At 33.8% G+C, this 15,008-nt stretch overlaps 1 protein-coding gene across 3 annotated transcripts; it reads left to right on the forward strand.

The window, feature by feature from the left end:
- Positions 1-1,784: 1,784 nt before the first annotated feature.
- Positions 1,785-8,282, forward strand: LOC140979925 (3beta-hydroxysteroid-dehydrogenase/decarboxylase-like). 3 transcript variants are annotated; one of them, XR_012175826.1, is made up of 12 exons: positions 1,786-2,181; positions 3,431-3,520; positions 3,630-3,763; positions 4,046-4,216; positions 4,484-4,609; positions 4,768-4,847; positions 5,276-5,474; positions 5,959-6,064; positions 6,635-6,809; positions 7,060-7,166; positions 7,428-7,494; positions 7,670-7,827. XR_012175826.1 is itself a non-coding variant. In XM_073445583.1 (12 exons), the coding sequence occupies exons 1-12, from the start codon at positions 1,911-1,913 to the stop codon at positions 7,813-7,815; spliced, it is 1,722 nt and encodes a 573-aa protein (XP_073301684.1). In that variant the 5' UTR covers positions 1,787-1,910; the 3' UTR covers positions 7,816-8,282. The 3 variants fall into 3 exon arrangements, 2 of the variants coding, with proteins under 2 accessions (XP_073301685.1, XP_073301684.1); XM_073445583.1 differs by having other exon boundaries at positions 1,787-2,181; positions 7,010-7,166; positions 7,670-8,282; XM_073445584.1 differs by lacking the exons at positions 6,635-6,809; positions 7,060-7,166; positions 7,428-7,494; positions 7,670-7,827 and adding an exon at positions 6,263-6,628 and having other exon boundaries at positions 1,785-2,181.
- The last annotated feature ends 6,726 nt before the right edge of the window (positions 8,283-15,008 follow it).

The following is a 15,008-nucleotide window of genomic DNA, read 5'->3' on the forward strand; positions in this document are numbered from 1 at the left end:
AAAAAATTGTTATTTTTTATCAATCCAATTAAACCAAAAGAGTGAGTCTCATGTGATACCGTCTCACGGATATTAATATGTGAGACGGGTCAACCCTACGAATATTCACAATAAAAAGTAATACTTTTAACATAAAAATTAATACTTTTTCATGGATAACCCAAATAAAGATCCGTCTCACAAAATACGACCCGTGAGACCGTCTCACACAAGTTTTTGTCAAACCAAAATTGATTTGCATTAGGGGTGTCAAAATGCGACACGATCCGTTAACCCGATACGATCCAATACGAAAAAATCAGGTTCGGGTTGGGGCTTTTCGGGTTCGGATTGGGTGGGTTCGGGTTAATGCTAGGTTAGACGGGTTTCGGGTTAGGTCGGGTTGGGTCGCGGGTTGACCCGAAATTTTTTTTTTTTGAAAATATTACTTATATTTTTATATATTGTATGATTGAACAAAATTTATTGTATATTTATATGAAAATTTTCATCATTTAAGGGTTTTCGAGTTGCTTCGGGTTCGGGTTAAGGGTTTTCGGGTTGCTTCGGGTTCGGGTTGGGAAAAAAATAAAATTTCGCGGGTTGACCCGAAACCCGACCCGATTGACACCCCTAATTTGCATTCACATTTCCTATCTCATACCGGTTAATCAAAATAATTTATTATCTTAAAACATATTCGATCAATATATTTTGACTTAATTTAAAAGAAGTAATTCAATATTTTAAATTGGGAAAAAACTGAGATTATTATTCTTATTATTAAAAAAAAACTCGGTTGATCAAACTCCAAACTTATGCAAAAATCATGGTAAAAGCTCGACTGCCTTGAGTTAGCGGTGTAAACAAATCAAATTGACAGCAAGTTTTAAGTTTCTAAACATATATTTTATTTTTATTTGAAATTCTTAAATTCTCGAACACGCTAAAAAATATTTTCAAGTCGAATACAAGTTCAAATTATTTTATCGGATAATCCGTGAACCTCTCACGACCTTTAATAATATATTGATGTAATATAATTATGTATTAAATATATATAAATCGAACTTTTCAAGTAATAATTCGAATATCTCGTGAATATGTTTGAGTCTTTGGAACCAAACTCAAAATCACACTCTAATTTGAATCAAATTCGAGCCAAAGTTTTGAACTATTTGAGATTCGAATGAAATTCAAGTTCAAACATGATTATTTTGAATCAAATTGGAGCCTTATGATTTTTTTCATATTAGATTTGGTTCACTTCCATTCGTTTCCAAACATATCCTAACCTATATACACACCCCCAAAGAATAACAATCTATCTCTTTAAATGAAAAACTTTATTTAATATTTTTTAAAAGAAATTATTTTTAATATACATTAAATTAAAATACTTATTGTAAATTCGGAAAAAGAGGATATAAAAAATGGATTAGTTTGAATGTAATAAAAAAAATTAAACCAAACCATTTAAATTTTCTAAACTATCATAAAGAAAATAAGGTAAAAATTTGTGTAAGACGGTCTCACATGGCGTATTTTGTGAGACGGATATCTTATTTTGATCATCCATGAAAAAGTATTAATTTTTATGCTAAGAGTATTACTTTTTATTGTGAATATTGGTACGGTTGACCCGTCTCACAGATAAAGATTCGTGAGACCGTCTCACAGATAAAGATTCGTGAGACCGTCTCGCAAGATACTTACTCAACAAATAAATATTAAATCATTTAATAATATAATATATCATACATTTCCAATTTCGTATAAAAAATATAAATTCTGAAAATATAATTTTGAGTTTTCATGTGCTGTCATCACCGATAAGAACAGATCCACCCACTGTCACTTGCGATTGCAAGATCCAAGTTAATTTTTGTCAGTTTCACTCAATTTTCTGGGTTACATTACTGCATTTATCGATGGATAGGGAGTCAATAGGGATTGAGTTCGACCCGATGGGTGGTGGGGAGGAGAGGTGGTGCGTGGTGACCGGCGGGAGAGGGTTTGCGGCGAGGCATCTGGTGGTGATGCTAATCAAATACAACATGTTCTCGGTGCGTATTGCTGATTTAGGGCCCACCATCAAGCTGGATTCCGACGAGGAGAATGGTGTTCTTGGAGAAGCCTTGAAATCTGGCCGCGCCGTCTACGTGACCGCAGATCTCCGTGACAAATCGCAAGTGTTCAAAGGTCCTCTTTCCAACATTATATTTTCATAATTGATGGTTAATTTGTATGAAAAAAGAAGTTACATATTCTCGCATTCAGTGGATTTATACTGCCGAAGCAAGAAGTTAAACGTGTAAACAAATCAAATTAAGAGTTACGTCGTTCAAGCTCGGTTAGCTTTTTTTAATTTATTCATACTTCAATAGTGTTTTGGATTCATTCTTTGGTTTGATTGTTTTAAAAACCGATATGGAATGAGCTTTAGTCTAGAACTTTTTAGGGTAAGTGATGTCTGAGTTTGATTTGATGAGTCAAGTCCATTTTAGCTCAAGTTAGCTTTTACCGATTGATGGAACCAAATTTGAACTCCTTGCTTCTTTTTTATGGTCAAATGCTAACTTGTTTAGATATCCGTTTTGCGAAAGTAATTTTTTCAATTCTTTTGTTTGTGAGTCCACTATGTTCGTTAGCATTTTGAAGACCGTTACACAAAATTGGTGTGGCTTATCTGACAGTGTTGAGATTATGAATCAAAATGTTCTTACAGATAGTCTGGTATTATTCATTAGACAGTTAAAAATAAGAAAGAATAATAACTTTGTAAGAGTTTGTAATCATGCAGTCCAATCTGATTTCTGTTCATCTATTCATTGCAAATTTGAGCATCTAGCCTCTGGAATGTGTCATTAGCAAACAAACTTTTATAATTAATGGCGAGCTTTATGTCTTTTTTAAATTTTCTTGATGGCAATAATGGATTTTTGGCTATAAGGCATTATTATAAATTTTGTAGGTAGAAGTGAATTCGTAAAAATATTTTAAAATTCACACTGCAAAAAGTGTAATTGTAACAGTTGCATAGGTGGCCTCTTACTTCTTTCATCCCAAGATTTTTTAGGGATATCAGTTGATTGAAAAAATAAATTCTGAAATGTCTTTGTTTATGATAAACATTATTTTGTGTTTATTGATGAATAATTTAATGTATGAAATGAAGTGTGTTTGGAGAAAAAAATGAAAAGAAAGAAGTTATAAAAATAGCCCAAAGACAAATTCGTAAAAAAGAAAAATAATGGGATATTTTGCAGAAAAGGAAGAGAGGCGAAGTTTCAGTCCTGAATTGATGTATTAAAATCCCAGGATCTGGTCTACTTAAAAATTTAAACTTGGCATTTCAGAATTTACTTTTACTTGTTTTTTTTGTTAATTGAACTTCAGTACAGATTTCTGAAAGTGTTTGACCATTTCTTAATTTTTTTTGCCATTGCAGCTTGCCAAGGATCTGAGGTTGTCTTTCACATGGCTGCTCCCGATTCCTCTATCAATAACCATGAACTCCATCACTCAGTCAATGTACAAGGTTAGTTGTTTCCTTAATCTTAGAAAGATACATGTAATTTTTCTGGATTACATTCTTTCTCACCAACCAATTTACTCTCCCTTTATACTAACAGATCTATGGTATGTAGGAACCAAGAACATTATTGATGCATGTATCGAGCTGAAAGTAAAACGGCTTGTGTATACAAGCTCACCAAGTGTTGTCTTTGATGGAGTCAATGGAATTATAAATGGGAATGAATCAATACCCTATCCTGCTAAGGTATTGAATGGAGAATATTGATATTTTTGTTGGTTCAATGCAGCATAGTGATTGATTATCTGACGCAGTAAGAAGTAAGAACATTGTTACTCTTTTTTAAGTTTTTAATTTTATACTGGTTATCACTTGTCAGTTCAATTCTAAGAACCTTGATGTTTAATATTTATTGACCTATTAGTGTGAATGCTCAATCTCGAATCCCCACCCGTGCTTTTCATAAAGCATTGCTTTCAGCTATTCTTTTTAATATAAATCACTAGAATTCATATGGTCAATTTTTAGCACAATGATTCGTACTCCAGCACCAAAGCTGAAGGAGAGGCCCTGGTTATCAAGTCAAATGGATCGAATGGACTTCTAACATGCTGCATCAGACCTAGCAGCATTTTTGGCCCTGGTGATAAATTGCTTGTTCCATCTTTAGTTGATGCTGCAAGGGCTGGGAAATCAAAGGTAATTACTCGAAATATCTGGTTTTATCAATCTGGATATCATTAATTCGTCTAGTTGTTATTTACGAAAGAGTAAGATTAACCTTTTATTTCAACAGTCAACACTGTGATGTGTGTTTGATTGAAATTGCATAATTTTGGGAGTGATCCATGAAGTCATCCTTCCTCCTTTGTTTTATTTGTTTTTATTTTGATATGGATTATATTTTGTCTCGTATATTGAACAAATCAAGCACTTTTTTCGGACGTTTTGTTGTGAAATGACCAGTTTATCATTGGAGATGGGAACAATATGTATGATTTTACTTATGTCGAGAATGTGGCACACGCTCACATTTGTGCTGAACGAGCTTTGGCATCTGAACAGCTAGTATCAGAAAAAGCTGCCGGACAGGTACATTTTTTCAGAAAGGTCTTCTTGATTGTTTTATCTTAGCATTTCGTCCTATTTTGATAGACTAATATTTTTTCTTTAATATGAAGTAGAAATATTAAGCCTCATTTGTTGTCGAGGTCGCATTGAGATGTTTCAATGGCAAATCATTCTTGCAGGCATATTTCATTACCAATATGGAATCGATTAAGTTTTGGGAGTTTATGTCTCTCCTTCTCGAAGGTCTTGGTTATGAAAGGTAATCTTTTGTTCTGAAGCATGTCCATCTTTTTCGTTTTAGGACAATTCCCCAGCTCCCAACATTCATTGATGCCTAGCAATGAGTTCGGAATACTAATCTTTGGCTGATTGGTATATTTAATCACGTCTGGAAGAAAAGTTGAAATGGCCGTTTTTGCTTGATATCAGATCTTAGGGCAAAGTTTTTCATTCTGTTGTCCCGAGTTGCTTTTTTTTTCCTTGGCTTTTGAATGATGTATTTAATGATATTTTTCTATCGTTCATATATGACTGATGCTTAGACAAATGCTATGATAGTAAGAAATCCAACAGCTTCCCCTTTTGCATGGCCAAAATCTTTTTTTTTTTTTGAGGGATTGTTTTTTGTTTCATATATATAATTAACAGTTTAAGTTATCTTTATTTCTGATCTTGTGTAGTATGCAGGCCAAAAATTAAGATTCCAGCTGCTCTTATGATGCCAATTGCAAACTTGGTGGAGTTGATTTATAAACTTCTAGCCCCCTATGGAATGAAGGTACCGCAATTGACACCTTCAAGAATTAGACTTCTGTCTCGGAGCAGAACTTTTGATTGTTCCAAGGCAAATGATCGTCTTGGCTACAATCCCATCGTCACACTCCAGGTCTGTGAAGAGTAAACTCTCTCTCTTTTTCATCATTGGGAAACACTGTTGTTTAAGTTGGTTGCAAGCTGGAGCTCTACCATCTCATGCTTTTGTTTCCTATCTGATACAGTTTGGTTCTATCGACTTTATAGGGCTTGATTGATGCTGTGTGCATGTGTATGCAGTAATATTATTAAGCCCATGGAACAATAATAACTTTTCTTGTTCTATTAAGTCACTTCATTCAATGCTCAATATTGATTTAAATGTCAAAATTTTCAAGGCATTCCTAAGATGAACAAGGCAAACACTCTAGTTCGTGAACAAATGAACATGATTAAGATGAGACCGAATTCCTTTTGTGTTGCAAATTTTTTATCTCTTTATCAACTGCACAATTCCAATTTTACCCGCGCGGTACTCGTGGAGTGTGGTCTCATCTATTTAGTATTATTTTCCGCAAATATGTGCATTTTGATTAGTTGGATGCTGTTATATACAGGAGGGCCTGAGAAGAACTATCGAATCATATCCACACTTGAGGGCTGATGCTGGAACTAAAAGGATTGGGCCATCTAAAGCTGAGTTGCTTCTCGGCAGTGGAAAAGGTGCTGATGTTTTGTTTTCTGCAGGGAGATTTTTCTTTTATTGGGATTTAGATTTGAATGCATATGAAATTTAACTTTTATGATGGAAAAACCTATCTATCGATGTCATTTCTGAACCACAGACTGTGTTTGTATTGATATGCATCTTTGAACAAGGATATCTGGAACCATGTTTTAGATTATTATTTTTAAATGTAGTTAACTAGCTAATTCCGAAGCAGTAGTAATTTTCGGAGATGGTGGACTAGTGGCAAAAACCATCACTGGGTAAGTGCTCTTGAACAGTGGCAGGGATGCAGTTATACAATTTATGATACCCTGGCTTGGGTGCAATTAGAAAAGAAAATGAATCGATCTTTTCACAGAATATCACTTTTTTGTTTGTATTGATTTATTGTCTGCTTCTTTATTGCTAGTAATCACATCCTTTTTGCAGCTTGATTTCAATCTTTGTTCACCATGGAACTGAAAAGCTGTGATGTAACTAATTGTCTAGCGAGATTATTTGTATTTGACTTGGGAATTGTAATCCATTTCACTATTTCTAACTGATAATGATGACACTTGCAGTTGCTGATGTATTATTGTGGAGGAATAGAAAGGAAACATTTACTCTATTGTTGATGTTGGCTGCTTTTTACTTCAATTTCATAGCAACTGGGTACACCGCCATTACTATAGTTTCCAAGCTTCTGTTAGCAGCATCAGTTTTCCTTTTCATCCACAGCAAGCTACCAAAGAAAATGTACTAGTGCTTATCTTCTCTTTTTCCGTATATATACAAACACGTGTGCTTGCCTTCGTGGCGGCATTACCCTTCAATTGTTTTCTTTATTTCTTAAATGCAAACACGCTGCCTTAATGATATAAATCATTTGAAATTTTGTAATGTAAGTGGCGTAGAAGTCGTGTTGGAATGCTTATTTCAACTTTGTGATGTTGTAGATTCGGATATGAAATAGAAAAAATTCCGGACTCGAAATTTCATGTTTCAGAAGCTGTAACTCGCCAAATCTCCTTGTCAGTGGCATCTTTATGGAACTCTGCTATGAGTGATCTAAAATCACTTTGTAAAGGAAATGACTCTATGCTTTTCTTCAAGGTAATGTACTGCTAAAAAAAAAGGTATTTGTGAAAACTGTTCATTCATAAACTGCTAACCACCTTTTCCTGAAAACATCAACACTTCACTTTAATTTACTGTAATTTTGGGTTCACAGGTCGACAAAAAGTTTACATTTATTCTCTTTTTGTTCACTAATCCCCATCAAGAAGAACTTACCGAATATATTCGTATTTCACAGACATTACTTCTTTCTTGCATCTTAAAAGTGATGTTCATTTTTATTTGCTCTTGAAGCAGGTAGTTCTCTCTTTATTGCTTGTCAGTATGGTTGGAGCATTTTCACTGCATAATCTTTTTGTGATAGGTATGTAAGATTCTTTGTATGTTCTATGTATTTTCGGTATGTATTACCTGAGTGTGTCTGTGAAGTTGACATTGATATATTTTATTTTATTGGCACATTATGTTCGCTACATATACTTCGAAGTTCTAGTACTCACGTCCTTTATGATTTCTTTACATATCTTTGAACATCGCAGGACTTCCCATCATCTTCATTGCTTTTGTTGTGTACGAGAAAAAGGAGGAAGAAATAGATGATTTGGTCGTCAAAGCTCTCTCATTCGGGTGCAAATTTAAGTCAGACTCAACCAGAATACTTTCCAACTCAAAGAAACATCAATAATTGGTGAAAGAGCCAAGTATCGATGCCCTCTTTATTTGCTGTGACTAATTTATTGATTTTCTTTCAAATTTGGTCTCCCATTGGTATTAAATGTTTTACTCCCATTCTAAAAAAAATAGTTTGCTCCCTCTTCAACTTACTGAGAAAAAGAAACACGAGCTCCGAAATATTTGCTGATACATTTTCGACATCTTAACTGAGGAAAAGAAAGATGAGCTCTGCTATATTTGCCGATACTTTTTTATATCAAACTTTTGACATGGAGCACCGTGTGTATTCTACCCTTTGCAGTCTGAAGCGAGTGTCATGGACCTTGAGTTTGGTTTCTCTTGTGTCTCATTCATTGTTCTTCCGTTTTCTCCTCGATACTGTGTGATTTTTACAACTAACCGAGACATTATTTTATATTTGCTGTATTGAGATGTTCGTCGCAAGTAGCGTTTTTAATGTCTTGTGTTGTGCTCTTTTATTGGATATAAACGTGTCCTTTTTATTCATTCAATTCACTTGCCCATCAAAATCCTTTTTTTCCTCCTCAAGATCTGTTTTGAACGATGTTTTATTTTGAATTTTATGCATGTAAATTAGTGTCTCGTCTTTTTAATATTTGAAAAATGATTTAGTTTTTATTTTTATTTACTGTATTTCACATAATTCTATTTATATTTAGTTTGTATTTTAGGCATGGATGTAAACGATCCAAACCAAGCTAAACAGTATCAGGCTTGAGTTTGTCTCGTTTAAGATTGATAGAGGTTCGAGCTCGATTCGATCTTTTATCATTATGCTCGAGCGTAACTTGTCTTGAAATTACTAAGCTCGCGAAAAGCTCGAGCTCGGATCGTTAAAAGCTCGTTTATCATCTTAATCAAGTCGGGATTTAGCTTGGTTCATTAATAGCTCGTTTATCATATTTAAAAAGCTTGACTTGAGCTCGGATCATTTTCGAGCTCGTAAAACATACTTGAGCTCGAGTTTGAGCTTGATTCGAACATGTTAAAAATTAAATATATCAATGAACTAATTTTAAATCATACATAAAATTGTAAATTCATTTATAAATATCCAAAACAACAAACATGATGAACATATTTGCAAGCTCACGAGTCGAATATTCTTAGGCTTAAGTTTGGTTTGATTAAATTGTCGAGCTCGAGTTTGGCTTGATATTAAGTTTGTCTTGATATGATTAACAAACAAACTCGAACGAGCTTTTTATTGAGTCGAACTTTGGTTCATCAACGGTTTGGTTCGTTTACATCTTTAATTTTAGGTAGAAATGTCAAAAGGAATTAGTGAAGCCCACAACGGCGGGCTATCTATCATGGGTTGGGAAAGTACCAACTCAACCAACTTAATTTAGGTGGTGGACCGATGAGCTTAGCCAATTTTATATGTAATTTGATAGTTTTTGGAGGGTTAACACTCAATCCACCATCAGGCGGGGTGGGTCGGTATATAGTTGTTTTGGTAGATTGAAAAATTGTCATTCCGATTCATCTAATTTTTTATGACAAGGTGGGCCGATAAGTGTAATTCTATTTTGATATCTTCACCTTTATGCATGTCACCAACAAGTCATTGTCATATCAAAATAATTTAAACAAGATTTGATTTGCTTGGAAGTATTTGAAATATTGAAATTCATGGAATTGAGATTACGTGCATATGACTGATGTTTAAAATAGAAACGTAAAGAAAAATATACATTAAAAAAGGATGAGTTTGAAACATTTATTTCAGTTTTTATATGATGGAATTACCCGAGGATTATGAAATCCACTCATTTCAAATTTTTGAATCAAAACGCACTCGACACCACTTTTTTGCAAATTGAACTCAGTGTTTCGTTTCTCACCTCTTATTTCTTCCATCGAATCCTAGATTTTGATTAGTGGGATTAATTAAAGTGTCTTTGTGTTATTTTGAAAATATTAAGATGCTAATTACGATGAATTTGTTTTAGTTGCATGTCACCAATAAGAATGACGAATGGTTTAATAATAATCGCAATACGTTTTTAGTCACGTCGCAATATAATAATTTAACAATTATGTATCTGTTCAGGCAAAAACTTGTGTGAGACGGTCTCACGGGTCGTATTTTGTGAGACAAATCTCTTATTTGAGTCATTCATGAAAAAATATTACTTTTTATGCTAAAAGTATTACTTTTTATTATGAATATCGGTAGGGTTGGCCCGTCTCACAGATAAAGATTCGTGAGATCGTCTCACAAGAAACATATCTTTTTAAAGCAAGCCCCAGAAATGTTCCTAGTCCCATGATTAAAGCAAGCCGTGAAGAAAGGCAAATGAAAGTGAACCTGGCTAAAGATGGGGTAGGAGAAATTTCAAGCTACTTTAAGGTAGTATTGTAAGGACTTTTCTAAGGGTTTTATATGTAACAATAAATGTGAGGTCGATTGAAAAATTAATTGATCTCACGTATATTGATAAATTTTTCTCGTTAGATTCACTTTTAGGGTATTATCCTAAGTGTAGCATCTCATTAGTAGAAAGAGAGCGCTGAAAACGTAAAAATGAAGGTCAACCTTTTACATTTTAGGCTTGATTCCAGTATTTTGCTCTTCGTCTCTTATTCATGTGTTCGAATAATATAAATGAGTTCCATTAATGGCATGCGTACATTTTTTGAGGTTAAGCGGCAGCCGTTGCTACTGCCATTAGGCTTTTATTTCATGTGTATTTGTTTAGAGGGCCAAATACTTTGTTTCAGTCTTCTGTGAGAAAGNGGGGTTTTTTTTTTTTTTTTTTTTTCCTGTTGATATCTTTGAAATTTTCATTAGCCGGTTTGAAATGTTAAACGATGTATCTACTAGGCATGCTTAACGCTCCGGTTCAGACTGGAACCGATCCGTTAAGACTGAAACGGGGTCAGGTATAGATGAACCGGAACCGAAACAACCTCCAATCCATTTTTTATGGATTGAACCAGTTCAGCACTGAACCGGGGTCAGGTATGGATGAACGGGAACCGAAACAGCCTCCAATCCATTTTTTATGGATTGAACCAGTTCCGTACTGAACCAGTAGAACCGATTCCAGTTCTGAGACGGATCCTGCCCGTTACCGAGTTCGGTCTGGATATTTTTTAAAAAAATATATAGGTCATTGACTGATGGCTACAGAACTACACATATTTAATTACAATTTGATTGCAAAATTTGCAAGCACATATTTTTTTTAACCCCACAAATCAACTATGAATATAAGATCATTTTTTTTAAACATTTTCACACAACGATTTTCTCTCAACTCTATATTTCTACAATCAATTTTATCTCTTTGCTATCGTTTGTCAACATATAATTTTGTTATAATTTTATCTGCACTCAATATTCTCTTTATTGTTATTTAATTATTATTTCGCAATTTACTCAAATAAATAAATTGAATTTCAATGATGTCATCTTCAAACCGTGATGGTGGTGGTGGAGGTGAATACGTTTCTGACTTTGGTGAACATTTTTGTTACATCTCCGACTTTGATGAATTCAAACATAGCCACGAGGAGGAAGAAGCCATGAAATTCCCCAACAAAGATGGACATCATCGTCCACCCGAGCAAGCAACATGATTATAATGAGCACATCAACAACCCGATCAAAGCGAAGCAAATTTTGAGATCAGTTCGATATTGAAAAACAAGATACAAACAACTCTTTGTCTTATGTAAAATTTGCAAAACCAAATATTCTTACAAAACGAGTGGTGGTTCCAGTGGCACAAACACTTTGAAAAAATATTTAGTAAATGTACATAAACTTGACCTTGCTACACTACATCGATTCGATAGGGAACCAACCCAACAACAAATTAAGTTTTCACAATTACAAAATAAATTTCTCGAAAACTATCGTAAAACTTGTTACAAAATGTTGTCAACTTTTTATAATAGCTGAAAAAAAAGGTTTTGTTGGATTTACTAGCATTATTCAACATGATTTTCATAATATTTCTAGATACACTTAAGAAATATTGTTTGATATATATATAAAGAATATAAAGAAACATTATATCGCATCTTTCAAATATTTCTTATAGAGTTAGTTTGAAAACTGATATTTAGACTAATTTGAAATATGAATATTATCTTGTTGTTACATGTCATTATATTGATAAAACTTGGACTATGCAAAAAAAAAAAAAAATTAGTGCTAGATATATCATCTAGAATAGTCACACAACACATACACTATAGCTAGATATGTTTTAAATCTTGTTAAGATTTATGGCATACAAAATAAAATAATATCGATCATATTAGATAATGCGAGGGTCAATACTATTGTAATTAAATACCTTAAAAATTCATTAAAATCGATTTTAGATGATAATTTGCTTCATGTTAGAAGTGCATGTCATATTGTCAACTTATGTGTTAAATGTGGCATGTGATGAGCATATGTTTATTGTAATAGAAAATTTCAAAGTATGTTATAAATTATTACGTGAAAGAAGACATACACGTGATTGAAAAATACTACTCAAATCAAACAAGATTAAATTTAAAAAATTTCATGTACCTGTTGAAACTGGATATAATTCTTTATATAACTTACTTCATATTTTGTATATTTTCAAGATTTAGTTAATCCATATTATAATAATATTGTGGTGGTTCCAAGATTTTTCCGGGACCGCCCTACTCGGAATCGGAACCTGAGAACCCATAAGCATGTCTAAAACACATATACAACACAAGGGTTATTTTTTAAAATTTCCACTGTTGCAGATATACCATGCCATTAAAAAAGGGAGCAAACAGCATCAACATGGGGTTATACCTTAAAAGTGAAGATTGACATTCATGACTAGTTTTATATCATCCTATCTCGTGAAATAGTATCTGTATATGTAATTCTGTTACGTTTTCAAGATCCACTACGACGGATAACCCCAAGCAGGCTTTTAGATTCCATAAACTGGTCAATATCCGAACCAACCTCAACAGCTTCTATACATACAGACTCTTCCTGTTTTGACAACAGCATTGAGGATGAAGGATCCTTTTTCTTTGACGTAAAGGAGGACAGAAAGGAATCTCAGACTTCATTTGTGAACTTATCCCGAATGCTCACACTCACAGAAAGTTCGTACGCACTCTAGATTCTCCGTTTCATCCATTAGTGCATTATATTTTTTTCTAGACGTTGAAGCTGTTGAATATTGCTGGACTTTCTTATGCTTTTTTTCCCTTGATCGTTTGGAAATTCATAACATCATGAAGATATCCGGATCCACTATTTAAATTATTTTTCCTTTGGGGGCGGGCCTCACTTTGATTTAGATCCATTTTTGTGCTGTTCTTGCTAAAGATATATGCTGCTTCTTCTATGAAACCATTTCTGCATTTGTTGGTTAAGTTCCAGTGAGAAATTCGAGTTAGCATTCGAAAGCCATTTCCTCACTGTAATGTTTCCCGTTGATCGGTTTTCCTAGATGGGACCTCGTTCAAGAACATTCTTCAGCAATAATGGCTTCACATATTTGCAGATCTTGAATCATAGCCATTCTTTTTACCAGGTAATCTCCATTATCTCATTCTGTCAAAATTCAACAATACCATTAGATTATTTCCATCATGTTCTCGGTGTTAAGACGTCCTAAATCGGTTGGATAGAGTTCTTTGGAGTTGATGTATATAGACTTGGAAAATAATCTTCCCTTGAGCTAGCTTTTGTGTTTGAATTAGATTCAAATTTCAATCTTAATATGATATCAGAGTTCGGGTTCCACCGTTATATATTAGACTGTCTATAGTTGGGTTATTTGTAAACTTCACGCTCCAAATGTTCATTCATAGGTAGAGGAGGTGTGTTAGTTGTATTACATCAGTTGGATAAAATCCCTTAGAGTTGTATATATGGACTTAGACAATCTTTAAGGTTGAGTTATGTTCAAGAGCATAAGTCGGCCGAGGAAATCGAACTTGCCATCCACACCGACTCTAGACACGCTGACAGACTACGATCTGCTTACTCTGGTTCCCTGGAGTTCAAAAGGATTGATTTTCTTGGTAGCCGAAAGAGATTTGAGATGTCGAAACGCGTATCTGTTGATAACTAAAGTAACGTTTACAGGTTGTTGATCAGAGCATACATAACACACATCGTTGTACTTGAAATTTCACCATATGCAACCAATCCGAGGTAGACTAGTTCTCAGATCATCAGATGAGCCTTTTTTCACGTACAGTTCAAAAGTGCTCAAGGAATTGGCTTTAGATTTCGTCCTGCAGATTTCAAGGTTTTGGTTTTGTAAATACAATGAACATAATGAAAGTAGACATTAGTATACTACAGAAGCTGCAACTGTATTTTCATGACATTGATTAATTTGTAATGGGAATTTAATATAGCAAATAACTAATTGCACACAAGTGTAGAAAACTTTTAATAGGATCATTTGTGTAGGAAAACGTTACGAATGGCATTAAAAAAGAGTAAAGAATTACTTTGTAAAAATTATTTATTTCATCCAAACAGTAGAAGATGTAAATTACGTGTTTAGATTCTAATTTGCCGTCCATTTTAAATCATGCACTAATTTTCAAGGTCTAAAACAAGGTAAATTTTTTTATGAAATAATATAACAAAATAAAAAGCCCACCCACCCACACACACACACACACACAAAATATATATTTGACATCTTGACCACTTCTTTTTTTACCAGCATTTCACACTTTTTTGACTCAAGAAAGTGTGAAACTGAGATGTCCCATCCAATCGTTTGTTGCATCAAATTTCACCACTCTCACTCATGATCAATATGGCCCAATATTGACATTTGATTTGATGGTTAAGGATTCATTATCCTCTTACACACACTATAATCACAATCCTCTCAGAATTAAAGTCAAATCTCAGGTTTACATGCACCAAACCTTGAACACTTCCTTGTCCTTCACAATAACTATATATGAAGTAATTAAGAACCCAAATTCAAGCATATTAATATTTCACAAAATTAGATGCAAGCTCGTATTTTTTCTCATGTACATGGCATGCATTTTAGGGCTTTTTTCTAAATGTAAATCGTCATGTCTTTAGTGAATTAACCGATATTTGATCTTAGTATCACAGAGAATATCTTAGTGTGGAAGAGATTTGGGGATGGGAGTGTATATTGGCCAAAGGGTAACAAGGTGGAACCAAGGTTAAAGGTT

Source organism: Primulina huaijiensis, chromosome 6 (assembly GCF_012295235.1).
Source record: "Primulina huaijiensis isolate GDHJ02 chromosome 6, ASM1229523v2, whole genome shotgun sequence".
Classification (NCBI taxonomy): Eukaryota; Viridiplantae; Streptophyta; class Magnoliopsida; order Lamiales; family Gesneriaceae; genus Primulina; species Primulina huaijiensis.

What these genes read in the sequence shown, in the direction of transcription:
- LOC140979925 (XM_073445583.1), top strand. Translation starts at nt 1,911, where the DNA reads ATGGATAGGGAGTCAATAGGGATTGAGTTCGACCCGATGGGTGGTGGG. An exon ending in CAAGGGCTGGGAAATCAAAG is followed by an intron (nt 4,217 to 4,483) that starts GTAATTACTCGA and finishes TGAAATGACCAG; the next exon opens with TTTATCATTGGAGATGGGAA. An exon ending in AGCAAGCTACCAAAGAAAAT is followed by an intron (nt 6,810 to 7,009) that starts GTACTAGTGCTT and finishes GTGATGTTGTAG; the next exon opens with ATTCGGATATGAAATAGAAA.